The sequence below is a fragment of the Populus alba genome, chromosome 3, assembly GCF_005239225.2.
Source record: "Populus alba chromosome 3, ASM523922v2, whole genome shotgun sequence".
In the NCBI taxonomy this organism is placed as follows: Eukaryota; Viridiplantae; Streptophyta; class Magnoliopsida; order Malpighiales; family Salicaceae; genus Populus; species Populus alba.
The window spans coordinates 14,334,963-14,351,954 of record NC_133286.1 but is presented as its reverse complement, the minus strand read 5'-3'; the positions used below and the strand labels follow the sequence as shown (position 1 = coordinate 14,351,954).

The following is a 16,992-nucleotide window of genomic DNA, read 5'->3' as shown; positions in this document are numbered from 1 at the left end:
AAGGCATGGATGGTGCCTTTTGGAGATAATTTGAGAGCCTTACCAACCTAAGATGGCTACAAAAATTGAACCACGTAGGGGTCTCTAAAATCTCCTAAGAAAATTATAATCAAATCCAATAATTAGATCAAAATTTATATCTATTAACTTAAAGTTACTTATTTGAGGAAAAAAAATAGAAACAAAAAAATTTACCAATTTGGTTAGAATCCATGTCTCTTCTAACCATAATTAAATTGTGAATTTGGTTAGAATGTAGTTTTTAATTTCAAAACACTATGAACTATCATGTGAATGGATATAACAAGACTATTTTATAGAACTTCACAAAATAATTTAAATTTTAGATTAAATTATTTAATTATTAGATTAATTCCTTATAAGTCCATGGCTGGTTTTGACTAAGAATGTGTTTGGAAATTCGGTGCAGACCGCGTTTCTAAAAATTTTTAAATCTTTTTTTTTTGTTTAATATATATATATACACTCAGATCATTTTAATTTGATGTCAAAAATAATTTAAAAAAAATTATTTTAATATATTTCTAAGTAAAAAACATTTTAAAACCGTTGACGCTAACAAAATCCCAAAGAAGCTTTAAATCCTCTAGTTTAGCGCAAGACCAGTTAATTTTCAGGCCACAAAGGTCATTGTAATATAGTGAATAGCAACCCGGGCCTATCACGCTAGCGACCCGGGTTTGATCCTGGCAACCGTGGATTTTACTTTTCAATTAATCCTTTTAGAGATGCATTCATTTAGCGGTGGTTCCGGGTTGCGAAGTCTACTAATTTTGAAGAGGGCAAAAACTCCTCACGACCTGCGTTGTTACATCCGCAAAAATGTGCAATAGCAACATCCTTGATGCTATGGCACTACAATGATACCCTAGAGTTTTCTAACTGACAGTAAATAAACTACCAAATGGCCATCCCTCCAGAATGACCCCGCACAGGACTATCACTAAGGCCTCAATATATTCACCGTCTTCTAGAGTCAACGACTTGACCTCATTTTCACATTTCAGTTGGATTAATACTCTTTATTTTCAAAATAAAAGCTGAAATTGAAATCATGAGATTCAAAGGCCTCCTGTGAAGAAGTATTAAAGATGATTTAAGATTGAAAGGATTTGTCAAGCTTATATACATGACTGGAAATATATGTATGTTTAGGCAGAATACAGAACTATTGACACGAGGATGTAGACAATAGTTATGAAATCAAATTTGGTGAAACCAGGAAAGAAACGAGGCAACCGCAGATGGCTACAGTGGAATCTGAGTTCCGAAAGTGTTCTCTCCGCTATAGGTAACATAGAGAAACCCATCTTCATCCTTTTTCTCTTCATATATGGCAGACATGATAGCACCTACAGACAACAAAATAGATGATAATTCCATGCACCTTTACCAATCAAAATGCTAATTACAACATCTAAATGAGAAAGACAACATATGTGCATGAGTTTACCAGTTGGCGGGAGGACATTATCCACAAATATAAAGATTGCCTTTTCTGCGCTCAACTTGATCCTTTTGCGGATGACATAGACAAACTGCCCCACAGTCAGGTCAGCCGGAACAAGGTACCTGAAATTTTCAGGTTCAGAATATAGGGGGGGAAACTCAATATCATCAAGCATAGCAGCTTATCATAATCCAGTAATAAATGACATATATTTTCTAGGGCTAAACCGTTTAGAAGATGGCCATAATTAAAAGACAGAAAGATAAGCCATTCCACAGTAGTATAACAAAGATAAAAAGAAGCAAAATAAAAACTAGCGAGGTGGTTGGGTGCTCAATGGCAGGCTCGGATCGGTGATGTTTAGGCAGTCAGGTACGGTCTTTATAGCGAAAATGGGCGAGAAGGGTCAGAAGCAGGAGAACAAAATTACAGAGACACCACTTGTGTATTCTGACAATCATGAAATGCAAAGAAGAAACTTCTAGAAACTGCTAGCCAGAGAAATTTCATGTTCATGAGAGCAAATTATCATGAAGACAGAAACCATTGGTTATATGTTGTTCCACTTTCACACAAGTAAAATTTTACATTCATCAGTTTTACAATCGTCCTTGGGTTCTCTGAGGTTATGACCATCAAGTCATATTTCAGCTTTGCATGTGTGTTCCCGCATAACTTAAAGGTTGTCAAAGAAACTAGAAATTGTTTGTGTTGAATTCCCCTAAATGTGAGAGGTGGCAAAGGTGAGAAGTGAATAGAATCAGAAAGTTATCCACTCTACTTACTTTTTCTTGTCTATGTTTGGTATATCACTTCTTTCTGCCTTCTCCACAATCACCTTAAAAAAAAACAAGCACAATTAGAAACATGTTAGCTTCAAAATGCAAAATAAGTATAAGATTCTTTAAACACACACTCAACTCATGAAATCATAGACAGCAACTACAAAGTAACATCAGAGATTAAATCGTGATATGTTTTCTCAAGCAAAAGACACATTTTAATTGCTGTATCCTGTAGCCAAAAATGGTCTCATTTCAAGAGACTGGTAAAATTATGTAAACAGTGGGAAAAAGTAAGATCATTAGTATAAGGCATTTTTCAATACAACCCACAGAAAAGAAAAGCATCAAGAGCATGCAGCAGATCCATTACTTTACTTAGTCCCAATGCACCATACATTCATAGTCTACTGGGTTTGCTCATTTTTAAAATCTTCCAACCAATCATTGTAAATAATGCCCATCAGACATTGCCATGGATGATAATTGCAAACAGAATTAACCCGTCGCACAACCTAAATCCATATAAAAGCAGAAGCCGTTTGCTGCTAGATCATTTGGATAAAGACTACAGTTCAAGGCCCCCATTATATTTATAGGTGTTAGACTGTCAAAACCCTGAAAGATATTTTAAAATACATTTAGCAAATACATAGGTGCTACACTTTCCAGGCAGAAAGAAATGCACCACTGTATACTCAACTTTTGACCATATATACAACTTTGATATAAGACACCAAGTTACAAAATGGCAGGTATAGTAATTGCATTTAGCAACATCAGGCACTCTTCTAAGCACATTAACAGTCCCAAGCAAGACGTTCACTGTTCTAATGCAAAAGAGTTCACCCATTGGAATTAACAATAAACAATTGAGAGAGGATATTATCACTGGGCTCTCACCGGAATCCTATCTGGGTACTTCTCCCTGATCCTAGCAGCCTCTGCCCTCCTCTTCTCTGAAGAAAACAAAACACAGAAGAAAAAAATCAACATTTTTCATCAATTTGACATGATCAAAACATAAAAATACAACAAGATTCAAAGTATATACCAAGATCATGCTCTTGCTTGAAATAACTCTTTGCCATTCCTGCAGAAAACAGCACACAAAATAAGTAAACAAAGTTGCTTTCTCCATTCTTTTTTCCTCTAAAAAACTGATTACCCTAGAAACAACATAGCGACGAATATGTATATAATTCTTCAAAATTTAAGGTCCATGAGAGCATAAGCTTCAATCCATAATCCAAACTTACAACCTTTTAAGAAAAACTAGATGATCACGATGGTCCATGACATACTATTAAACAAGAAGAATTATCCCAAAAGAAACCCCCAACCTAAATTCAAAAATCAACAACTCATAACTAAACAACAAAAGATATTAATAAAAAAACCCAAGTTTTGACCTAAACAACAATTATCCAAGACTTGAATAAAAAAGAAAGAAAAGGGGTGAACCATCATCTTCGTCAACATCGATAACCCACCAGTTCAAAAGAAAGAAAAGAGAAATCAAAACCAAGAGCATAATTCAAGAACGAGAGAAGGAAATTACTATACAAGATATGAAAATAAAGTATAAAGAAACCTAACCGTGTGCCAAGAGAAGGAGAGAGCTTTTGTGTTGATGAAGAACTCGTGGGTGTTGTGTTTAATTGGTTTGGTTGCAGATAAACTGATAAAGTCGAAGCTGTTTTGGTTTTTGGACTCTTTAAATAATAGACTTCTTCATTTCTACTCCTTAGTTATGTAATCCTTTATTATATTTGTTTTGGACATTTTAGCGCGTGTTCCCTCGCCGATCAACTTTACTTTTTAACCTCTTCATCATTGCATCACTTTTTCTCCTGGTTTGTCAATATTGCCCTTATTTTTCCCAAAAGACATCGTCATTGTTTTATGCCAAAAGGTCCATCCTTCAACGATCTTTAATTTTATGTATTAAAAGTATTTTAAAAAAGTATTAAAAAAAATTAATTATTTTATTTTAAATTAATTTTTTTAATGTTTTCATTGTTTTGATATGTTAACACTAAAAAATAAAAAAATATTATTTTAATAAATTTAAAAAAAAAATATCAACCACTCCACTAAAAAAAACTTATTCCAGGTTAATTGATCCTGAAGGCTTCATTTAATATACACATATAAATATTCTCTAATCTAATGTGGTAAATAACTTTGATTATTAGCCATTGGACAACTTATTGGTGTTAAATTATAAGCTCTATTTAGGGGGCGTGAATTTTTTTTATTTAAAATTAATATTTTAAATATATTATATTATTTTAATGTGTTGCTATAAAAAATAAATTTAAAAAAATAAAAAATATATATTATTTTGATATAATTTTTAGTAAAGTAAACTTTAAAACGTAACTTTTATCATATTTCTAAATAGATATTAATATTTTGATGAGATAACCAAGTTTTTTAAAAAAATATATTATTGGATTAGACTTTTTTTAAGATAGAAATACCATGATTTATTATATTAGGAACATCCAGATCATTGATTTGTATTTTAATAATTAGAATTTCACTTCGTTTAATTAGTGGGTAGCTTTATTTATATAAATAAAAATCCAAATTTTTTATTTCAAAATTAATGATTTGGATTCAACTATCCCGATATATATAATATTACTCCTAATTTAAGAGTTAAATATGATATTATCACACGTATAGTTTTTTTTAAAAAAAATGACATTAGTGATTTTCTTTTTTTCCACGAAAAAGGGTATGTAAAAAGAGATTTATAAAGAAAATTCTTAAACTATAAAGTGAATTATTGATTAAAATCAATAAATCAATAGGGGCAACAAATAACGTAAACTTAGTGTTGAAGAAGGTGCCAGCCCCTCTAAAAATAACACGTTGTTGTGGATGTGGCACGTGGCAGAATTTCTTTGGATTAGGACGAACGCGAGGAATATTAATCTCACATACAAGAGTAGACGCTAGGATACTGAGAATATGCCATCCGAACCACTTTTTACTCTCTTCGAATTTGGATCCTACCCGCCCTTTTTTTGTTGACCGTTCTGTCCCTGTTGTTATAAAGTGAAGCTAGTTGTTGACCGTTGATTACTATTAATTTGTTAGCAGGACGGTGTTGAAAAACTTGCTCTTCTATAGTGTATTTGTATTATTTGAAGTGATGTAATCCCTTAAAATTAAATAATATAAATAGTATCAATGATACTTAGTTCAAAAAAAGATAAACAAAATAGATATTATAGATTAGATAATGAATTGAGATTTTTTAAAATTTAATCAATTTAATTTAACTCGATAGATTTAACCTGATTTAATTAAACTAATCTAACTTGACTTGTATAATATTATATATTTTTATTTTTATATTATATATTTTATTTTATTTTAATTTCATTGTGTTGTGGCTGGAATGACAGGTATATTTTATATATTATTTTAAAAACAAAATAGAATGAAATAAAATTCATCTTTTTCAAAATCTCGAATTATTTTAGATTTTTTATCTAAATTTTAGTTGAGATATTTTAGATTTATTTCATCTATTATGTTTTGGACCCAAAAAAATGCTCTATTGTTAGCATTCTTTTCATCTAGACACAGCAATCGCCTTTACTATTACATTAACTCTTTTGAAAAAGTTCTTTCTATAAATAAATAATTAAATAAAGAGACTGTTGTACATATCTTATAATTGTCAATGACACTGTATCTTTTTATCAACAAATAGGTAATAGTTCATTCAATGAAAACGTGAATTGTGTTTCATATCCCCTAAAACTCAAATTTCCAGGTATAAAACATCTAGTCTCTGGTCAATTTTTTAATTCCAATTCTGTCATGCTGTTTTACAATTATTTATTATTGTGATGACATGGTATAGTTATAATTACGAGTATAAAAATGATGATAGTAGTGGTGATGACAATAATAATTAAAATTATTTAATGATATTGTAAATGTATTATTGTTAGTAAAATATTTGAAGAAACTTCATAAATTAAAAGATTCTCCAATAAATAAATTAAGTTTAAAGTTAATCATAAAACATAAACGTTCTCCAACAAATAAATTAAGTTTAAAGTTGATAATAAAATATTTTATTTTGGGAATTTTCTTTTAAAATATATTATGAGAAACAAATACAAAAAGACTTGGATGATATTGAAATATTACTAGTAATAGTGTCTTCATTGGCATATAAAAATGAACAAAAAATCAACTTTACAAGATAATCTAAAGAACAAAAAAAAAAGTGATTAAAAGAATGACAATTAAATTAGAAATAAAAACAAATAAGAGGAGAACTTATATTATTTTTTTTATTGAAGGATAAAATTAAAAATAATAATTTCATAAAAGATCCAAAATCAAAAATAGAAATTAAAAGGATAGTAATTAAATTTGAGAGGTAAAATAAAAGGACGACCTTCAATTTTTTATTGAACAATAAAATTGAAAAAAATATATATATTATCAAAGGACCCAATAAAATTTGATAATAAAAAAAATAAAGATCAAATTTAAAACAATAATAAATTGAGAGGATAAATCATAATTTTTTATAAGACAGCTCGAATTCCTAGGAGATGAAAGAAAAATAAGAAAAGAATAAAAAAAATATCATCAGCAATAAACTATAGTGATTTGGTCTACACACGTTATCTTATATGGAAGATCATAACACACAACATCTACAATCATCGAGAAAAACTTTTTTTTATCACTAGAAGAGGTCACACACACTACCAAAGTATTGCAACCTTCCTCACTCACTCTCTAGCGCATTCAGTACATGCACCAACCAATCTTATCCTAATCGTTAACTATAGTTCTTTATATTTGTTTTGGTATCTAATTTGCTTCTTAAAACCCTAATTGTTCTAAACATATTTTGACAATTTGACAAATCAAGTATCAACAAGGTACCAAACCTTTTTCCTAACATTACAAGACCCTGTATTGGCAACCAAAATGAAACGGTAATTCAAAGATATTGGACTGATCAAACTTTGACTTGTTTTTATTTAGTCTCTCCTTTTGTTTTTTTTTGTTTTTTTTTATGAAGATATTGGTGTGCAGGGTCAGTCATAAGATCAAGGAGCTCATCATCTGTTTATCAATGGATATTGATAATAAAGAACCTCGTAGGAATTCTGTACTTCATGCTATGTGGGCATCACTTTGGAACCTCATGCCATAAAAATTTACAAAAAAAAAAAAAAGGAAAATAAGAGAGAAACTAATTGAGGAAAAGAACATTATTATGCAGGAGGGGCAAAGAGGAATTAAGTTGTGTCACTTTCCCCTTCATAAAATCAAAGCCTTCATCCATCCCTTGCATGTCCAAATCATGTTTTTTCGAAAAAAAAAAGAAACATTTCCTACAAGATTGAGCAAAAGCATGTCCTCCCATCTTCCCCTCCTCACAAAAACAATAAAATTTCCGTCGCTTCAGTGTATTTTGTAGACCAGGGGAAGCTTCTTTTTGGGCCATGCTTCCGCAAAGCCCTTTGGGTTCCTTGTATTGTTGCGTCTCCCACATTGAGAATGATGAGAGGAAAAGACACGGGAGATATGCAGTGCCAAGTGCGGTCAAACCCAGGACTGTACCTTCGAAGTTGACGTCCAAATTTTCGCCGGAAAACGCTAGAAAACATCTATTTGCATGCGTGAGGTCCATGTAGGTGGATATTTATGCAAATCTTACATTTTTAGGCTTTTGTTGGGGGCACCAAAATGATGCTGGATTGGCAGAGAACTAGGGTCTTTGCATTTGACGGATTCCGTGTAGTAATTATAATTTAAAATATTTTTTATTTAAAAATATATTAAAATAATATATTTTTATTTAAAAATATATTAAAAATAATATATTTTTAAAATTTTTTAAAGTATTTTTAAGATTAGCCATCAAACAATATAAAAATATAAAAAATAATTAATAAAAACAAAAAATCAAAATTTAAGAGAACTCAATTCAACCAGATTCCTAGTATTGTCTCACAAAAACTTACCTCAAAGGTCTTTGCTTTCATGAAATATCGAGCTTGAAGGATTCGAGAATATGAGAATATAATACTTGTTGTTTTTTGAAAAAAAAAAATTAATATATCAAAATAATGTATTTAAAAAAAATATATATATATATATAATATTAGTATATTAAAATGATATAAAAACATAAAAAAAAATTAATTTTAAATTAAAAAAATCAATCCTTTTAGAAACACTGTTCGGAACACAATTACAAACTACCTTAAATCTTGCAATCAGATTTTTTCTGTTGTTTACTGGAAATCCTGCACTAAAAAGCATTGAAAAAAAAAAAACAGTTATATTACATGAAGTTTAAGACTATTTGTAAAAACGAGTTTTTAATAGGAACCACACAAAACTATTCTGTGTATTAATTTACGAAACACTTTTAAATTCTAGTCGAGACAATACGCAGACCACACCACACCACACTTAACATGAACAAACACAGGTTAAACAAACCCAATACCATGAAATTGGCGTTCGCTTTGTATGCGCATGATCAAGGTAACCAGATTGAAAATGACTCCGAAAAATTCAGATGCAGATGACAACAAACGAGGCCTGTAAGGAGTCCTAATTGTTGCATTCATATTATCAGTGTAACCCTCAGGCCCCAGTGAGAAACAGAGGGGAGAAATAACAACGTTTGAAGGAAATGTAATCTTGTCGTCTGTCATATTTAGATGTTGACGAAATCCACGGAAGGAAATTTTCACCACGGTACATATGATCCTGTTGAAAGTTGAAACTCGTTGCATACGTGTCTCGGTCTTCTTTCATAATCATCCATCTTGATCAGCTCGACCAAAAAGAAAAAAAATGAGCTTAAACGTTCCATGGCTGTGGCTTGGACAATGACAGATGCTGCTTTTGCTGTAGAGTTATGATTTTTCTTTTGAACTCAAATGCAGCATCGTGGGTTATAAATAGTGCAGCGCAGATGCATTCCATACGGTGGTACAAAGCCTGTTTCAAGAAGAATGTCTGGTTTCAGCATGTTTTTTGACAACTTAACACTCTGTATCCACCTAATAAATGCAGATTAGATTGTTAATGATTTTCTTGTGGGTTTGTATACTGTTTTCTTAAGAACTTAACACTCTGTATATATATTAATTGATTTTCCTAATAAATGCAGTGATCATGTATGCCATTATTAGGACGAAAGGAAGGATTAAAAGTTACAGCAACAATCACTGTGGTGTGGATCCTCCTGATTCCAACATTTTCCAGCATAAAAGAAGGGGAAAGGACGGGTGTGAGGACGAATTTCCTTCCCAATGAAATGCCTCTTGACCTAATTACACACCCCACCAACCACTTGAGCATGACTTTAGTCTGATCTTATCATAATCATTGAAAAGATTAATTCACATTTTGATCATGCTATCTAAATTTTGCCATGTCACTGATTGTTACGTGGACTTGCCCTGTTTTTTTACTGCCAGCTCTCTTCATTACATGACTTGAGTCTGATGCAAGCTTGAATTCACGTTGTTGGTATTAGAAATTCTGTCCGACAGTGTTTTAACAAGATCGCACCAGCTTCTCTTTTGAATTTCACCATCGCTAAGACTGAAAGGGGTTGGTGAATATTCTCATAGAGCTTGTCGTCGTGCAAGAATCAATTAAAGTTGATAGCGAAAATCGAGCCTTGTTGTCTGATCATTGATTGCTTTTAGTTGCGACTAGGGCATTGTACCCCCCTCTTCCCTCTTCACCGCGGATGGATGGAATTAGTTTTTTAAAATGTTAAAAAATATTAAGAGCATCGAAATTTTTTTAAAATTGATTGATTTTATATGTCTAAATTCAACCTTAATAATTGATAAAAATATAAGTTATTTTTTAAAAAAACTTTAAAATTATAATTTTAAAAAAATATATATAAGACAATGAAAGATTGTAATAACATCGATGCTCCTGCAACCTGGGTCATGGATTCTATTGGGTTTAATAACTTTTTTTATAAACTTTTTTTATTTAATTACATGATAAAAATATATGTTAGACAATTAAGCACCAACTTAAAAATAGACACTAGACAATTATCCCTACAAAAAACAAACAAAAATCCATAAGATAATTTATTTTTCAACCAAACTAGTATTAAAGGATGAAATTAAAAACAATTAAAAGATAAAAAACAAACAAAAAAAACATATTCTATTGGTGGGTAAACTTGTCGAACCTGTAAATTGGATAAGCTGGGCTAGTACGCCAAACCTGTGAATTAGGTTATTGACTAAATTAGGATAATTTGTTTTTTTTTTCAAAACATTTTTTTATTTAACTATATGATAACAAAAATAGATAATTGTAAAATAAAACACCAACCCAATACCAATATGGCCTAATTTTATGGCCACCATGGTGGTGTTTGAATTCTAGACTGGCAAATGAATCATCATCCACCCCTTCCAAATTAAAAATAAATAAACAGACCCAAATGCATTGCCTAAGCATGGTCTTTTTCCCTTAATTTTTCTTTTTTTAAAATTTTTTATTATATATTTAGCAAAAGCATAATAATAAAAAAACTAGATGAACCCAATAAACTCCATGACTTAGTCAAATGCTTGACAGGTTCAGACACAAAGCTTGTGTTGATCTAATATATTGTTTTTTTTTATTTTATAAAAGGTGTCATGTTTAATGTTATTAAAACATTTGATTTATTTTAAATTGGTCTTCATGATGTGTTTCATGTTTGTTTCTATATGATTAATGTTTTTTTTTACAATATTATTACGATCACATGACTTATGTCACAATAAAGCATGTGCATATAATCCTCGCTATATTTTATTATATATGAAGATCGATTTTTTTATTTATAGTTATATTTTTTTTCTCAATGTTAAAAAATATGTTAGTAGCACTTGCGTGATCAATCTTCTATGGTAGAAAAAAAATTACCTGACCCGAGTTTAATTAATGCGTTAATATTTTTTAATTTATTGACATATATAGTTCTAAATTTATTTAATTAAATGTATTCATAAATTTTATTTATTTATTCTTACAACTTTTTTTTTGTCAAAAAACACGTTATATTAATTTTTTTAAAAATATATATATACAACCCGTAACGAACCGTTTGTTACATAGCTTTTTTAGTCAAATTCATGTATCAAATATCGTACATGTCATCTAAAATAACATTTTTTTATTTCTATACTATTTAAATAGAACAAAAAAAAACTATGGCGGTGAAATTAAAATTCAATGCAAGTAGAGATACTGAATATGATATTCAGCATCCACGAATTAAAAATGATAAAAAAATAACACCATGTTGGCACAATGCGTTTTGAATTCTCATAACGTTTTTTTTTCCTTTATTTTTTTCATTATGATTATCCAAAAAAAAATTAATTTTATTTTTTTCAGATTGTGTTGGTTAGTATATCAACTTGGTTGTTTGTTTTGTATTGCTCTTTATTAAGTTATTGTAATCTCAAAGAAATATACCGATATTAAGTTGGTTTTTGATTTTGCAAAAAAAAAACTGATTTAATTGTTTGCAAAAGATTTAAAATGAGGGGACTAAAATTGAAAGTGAGACAAAAATGGTGGTCTTTTTTCTCAAATAAAATTTATTTTTTTCCTTTTATTTTTTTACTCTAGCCATTAAACTTTTTATTTTAATTTCATTCTTTCACATTGTATCGATTAGTGATTAGGTTTGATGATTTTTTTATTATTTTTTTATTTAAAGTTATCATAACCTTAAAAAATATCTTGATATTGGATTGGTTCATGATTTTGTAAAAAAATTAAAAATAATGGGACCAAAATTCAAACTCAGGTAAAACAGGAGTCCTTTTAAAAAAAATATATGGTGTCAACTATTCTTTTAGAAAACTTTTCTTAAGATTTTTTCCAAATTCTTTATTAATCCCTTTAGTTTGATAATTATATGATTTAGTTTATACTTTATTTAGTTCACATATTAGCAGTGTTATTAAACCTGACCCAGCCTAATGGGTCGACTTGGTGGCATGATCGGCCCGGGTTTAATAAAAGACCGGTTGTGGCAACAGCTCAGCCAAACCCGGGTGAACCCAGACAAGATCCAGTTATTTATTTATTTATTCAAATGTGGAATTTGAAACCTATTAGTATATATATTATATGTTCCCAAGAAAAAAGTCATATTTTTTCAATGTGGGATAAAAAAAACCTTTTGATTTAAATACTTCAACTTAAAAAGATAACACCTTTCTTATATATACTCTATATTTTCAAGAAAAAAATCATGTTTTTTCAATGTGGGATAAAAAATCTTTTGGTTTAAATATTTCAACTTAAAAGGATAACATGGTATATTTTCAATATGGAATTTGAAGCCTTTTCGTATATATACTCTATATTCCCATGAAAAAAATTATGTTTTTTCAATATGGAATTTGAAATCTATTTATATGTATACTTTATATTTTCAAGAAAAAAAATTAAGTTTTTTCAATGTAGGATAAAAAACCTTTTTGGCTTAAATACTCCAACTTAAAAGCTTAACATAATATCTTTTTAATGTGGGATAAAAAAAACTTTTTAAAATACTCTTTTAAACTTCATTGTTAATAATATGTATAACATATATTTACATGGATTTTTTCATATGAAATATTATTTATTTATTTAATTATTTAATTTTTTTGGGTTGATCCGAGTTTACTTGGGTTGATCCATAAAAGCTGGGACCCGACCTCTTGATCGAGTCAACCTCTGAACCGAGTTTAATAACTATGCATATTAGTTTTTAAGTTTCAGAGAGAAGAGAGAGAATGATAGAAAATGATAAAAAATAATAAATGAGAGAAAAAGATGTCGGTTGGTCGGGTTTTGCTAATAAAAATAAATAAAATGTCAAAGTATGTTGGAATAAGAGAGGATTTCTTTCTCATATGATAATGTGTTTTTTAACCTAATTGAGAGGGGATTGAGTTGAGGAGTTGGTTTATTGAGATTATAAAAGTGATTTTAAAGTTTTTTTATGTGAAAATAGATTAAGAATTAGTTTTTGGGTTCTAAAAAACCTCATTCTAATTTTTAATAACCTCTCCAATAATTAAAAACTAAACAAAGAGGCAACGTCCTCCACTCAATTCCCAAAAGCATAAAAAAGGTCAGAGCATGCTGGCATAGGGTGGTAGGCCCACTCGCCTGGGATTATTTTTAATGTTCAATGTGCCTTAGGCCACTCAGCCACCGTAGGCCTACGCTGGGGTTATTTTAACCCGTTGTTTTGTTTATCTTTTCTAACAATTTCAATTTAATTTCTTAAAAAATAATTAATTTAGAATATATTAAATATATTTAATTTATCTTAAAATGATTAAGAATAATTTTATTAAGAATTAATCACGTCATATGATCGAGCATTTTTTTTTATCTCAACTTTATAATTTAATCTTTAGTAATTATTAAAAAAAAGTATTTAATGAAATGTTATCGTAAATTTATTTTATTAAATATTTATCAAGTTTTGAATTTATATAAAAACAAAATTCTACTGGATAAAATATATATTAGTAATATTTAAGTATTTTTTTTTATGTTAAAACAATTTTAATTTGACATATAGCTGCCTTGAATCTATTAGATAGAATTACGAGTGTGCAGTAAAAATTATTTTTTATTTTATTTTAAAATATAAAAAATATATTAATTTAAAACTAAAAAAATACAGAACACGATTAGATTGTAATTACAATCAGAATCAGATTCCTAATTACTTATAGAGGAAAGGTAAAAAAAAAAGTACGAAAAAATTGAGAAATAAAAAAAGGTCCGGTCAATCCCCAAAGTCAGACGGCCGCGGAAGAAAACAACAGAAAAGGCAAACTAGTGTACTGGATTGCAGAATATCTGAGGAATGGGACTGTCACACAGCCGGTTTACTGCGTTCACAACATGTGAAGGAGAAAAAAAAAAAGAAGTAATAGTGAAAAAAAAAAAAACTTCAGTCATTAAATTAAATTGAATCCCCCCATTTCATTTATTAATGAACCCCCACCCCCCCTACCACCAGAAAAAAAAAAAACAAAGACCATAAAGAAACTAAAATAATTCATGAGGTTTATTATTATGTTTTTATTTTATTTTATTAAATATAAGTATTGTAAGTAATAGTGGGTATATTAATAATTGTATAGTAATTTAGAAAATAAAATCCTAGAATAACTTACATTCTATTTCATTAAACAATTAAAATCGACATCAGTAAAAAAAAAGATAAAGAAATATCAAGAAGTAGATTTAATTTAGAATCAAAATATTTATTATTATTTTTTTTATCAAGTTAAGGTATGTATTCTCTATCCTTGTCTTTTAATTGAGTTTCTGAATACATATTAAGTTTATTAAGGAAAGTTCAGGAACTAGAGTTTTTCATTTTATTTATTTTTTAATCATTATTAAGTAGTGGATATTATAGTAATGAAGTATTAGATTGATAGGAAGTTATTTGAAGTGATTTTATATATTTTTGGTAGATTAATTTGAAGTAATAGTGAAATTAAAAAGTTAAAAAATGAAGATGAACTGCTAAGTTCAAACTACCAGAATCTAGTCTTTCAATTGGTGTTATTGTTGGAAATTAGTAGCCAGCCATGAGTTCTTTAATTTGATAGGTCATTTATCCAAGTAATAGTTGTGGATTAAGAGTTATGATTATTGGAAAGTAGATCACTCGAATATGTAATTTCTAGGTTTATAAAAATATAAAATTTTTAAAATTCATTTTTGGTTAATTGAAAAGTGTGATTCACCCCGAATATTTTATGGGTCCAAGGTTTATTGTTTTTGTTTAGTATGTTACCAAAGGGTTTTAGTGTGTTTTAATATTTTTTATGAATTTATGAAAATTATTTCTAATTATTGAAATTTAGTAATTAATCATTAAAATTTATTTTGGAAAGTTAACAACTATTATAGTTTGGTTTTAAAGGTTTCAATATACTAAAATTAATTGATTTTTATATGAAGTTTGAATATATAAAAGGTGTTTCATAAAGAGTTTTATTTCTATATGAATTAATTCATTTACTTAATAAAATAGTTTTCTAGATATAGTTGCAGTTAGTAATTTTCGACACCTCCACATATTATACTTGGAATACTTCTTTCCTAAAAATAAAAATATTTCCTATCATTTTCCAATCATATTTTACAATGCTATTATTCTTGGACCATAATTGTTATATGTTTTATATAATTATTTTTGGTATTTAATTATTAAAATAAATTTAGATATTTTATTAGTAAAACAAGGGGTTGTAATGACATGGTTCTAGTGCTAGAGTGATTTTTAGATATAATTTTAAAGTTTTAAACTAGTGATATATTTAAGCTCTGATTAAATTAGATATTAGAAACAATTTCATGTATTGCTTTGGATATTAACTAGCATATAATTTATGATGATTGTTATTGTCAAATTGATAAGAATGCTTGGTTATCTCCACAGCTAATATTGAATCTGTATATTAGATAAGTAGTTGTTCATCTCTTTAATTTGTTATTTGAGTTATAAAATATATATTTATGTACTAAATAAGTTTTTTTTATTAAAATATTTATTGTTTTTATATATTAGGTGGATCAAGCATGTCATATAATTTGTAAATGATGTTAAAGTATTTTTTGAAGGTATGTTTATGATTGCAAAAATATTTTGAATATGTTTTATTTTTATAACTCATTTTTGAATTGAATATAAATATAAATTTAATTGACTATACTTTAGACCCGTTCTTTAGGGGTTATACATTGGTTTTTATAGACATAATTATTTAGAATTGATCTATTGTTATTGTGACTAGAGTATTCATAATTCTTTGACTTTGAATATGAGTGTGTAATTTATATTCGTGTTCAAAATAATTGATTTGAATTATTTAAGTTTTTGAATGATTAACAAATATGTTTTTGGACTTTTAAATCTTTTAAAATATTAAGAGTTTAAAATATACTTTGACCTATTGATTATAAACTATATGTATTAGTAAATTTTAAAATACCTAATTCAGCTAAAGAGATGAACTGTTATTTAATACGTGGATGACTCTTATTTTATATGTAATTATTTATTTATTTTTCAGATGATTTGGAAGAGGTGTAGAATGTTAAGTGCTTGCCTCATAAGTTTCTAATTGATTTATAGATTTTAATATTTTAATTATTAGATTAATTTATGATTTTAGACTTGTATTGTATTTTATTTTATTTTAAAATTAAGTTATTTGATGTGAAATGATTTATATTGAGTTCAATTAATTTATGATTCAAGATAAAAAATATTTTAAAAAGTATTATTTTAAGTATAACTTATTAATTGAAGTTACGATGCTTTGCATGTTTATAAAACTTTAAATGTTCTCACGCAAAAAGGATATTTTCAAAGATTTTTTTTGGGGCGTGACAACAGGTCAACGGGTTAATATCTTCTAAGATTAATCATATTCCTTGATTTTCTATTAGTTTATCTCCTCCGTTAGTTTATATTCTTTAATTTTCTATTAGTTTATCTCCTCCGTTAGTTTCTCACAAAGTAAAAAGGAATGCCCAGATTTGTATATCATCAAATCACGCAAGCATAGTCCAAAAACCTAAGGAAATTTACAAGAATCCTTTAAATATAAAAATGCAAACAAAACCCGCAAGTTTGATTAAAAGAATAGCTCCCAA

At 28.3% G+C, this 16,992-nt stretch overlaps 1 protein-coding gene across 2 annotated transcripts; it reads right to left on the bottom strand.

Moving 5' to 3' along the window:
• Positions 1–1,096: 1,096 nt before the first annotated feature.
• LOC118028600 (autophagy-related protein 8f) lies at positions 1,097–4,010 on the bottom strand. Of its 2 annotated transcripts, none has more exons than XM_035032245.2 (6): positions 3,853–4,010; positions 3,308–3,346; positions 3,157–3,212; positions 2,257–2,309; positions 1,475–1,593; positions 1,097–1,373 (listed from the first exon to the last, which is right to left on the bottom strand). In XM_035032245.2, exons 2-6 carry the CDS (start codon positions 3,342–3,344, stop codon positions 1,270–1,272), a joined length of 369 nt encoding a protein of 122 aa, XP_034888136.1. In that variant the 5' UTR covers positions 3,345–3,346; positions 3,853–4,010; the 3' UTR covers positions 1,097–1,269. The 2 variants fall into 2 exon arrangements, with proteins under 2 accessions (XP_034888136.1, XP_073263970.1); XM_073407869.1 differs by having other exon boundaries at positions 3,308–3,350; positions 3,854–3,998.
• Between the last annotated feature and the right edge of the window lie 12,982 nt (positions 4,011–16,992).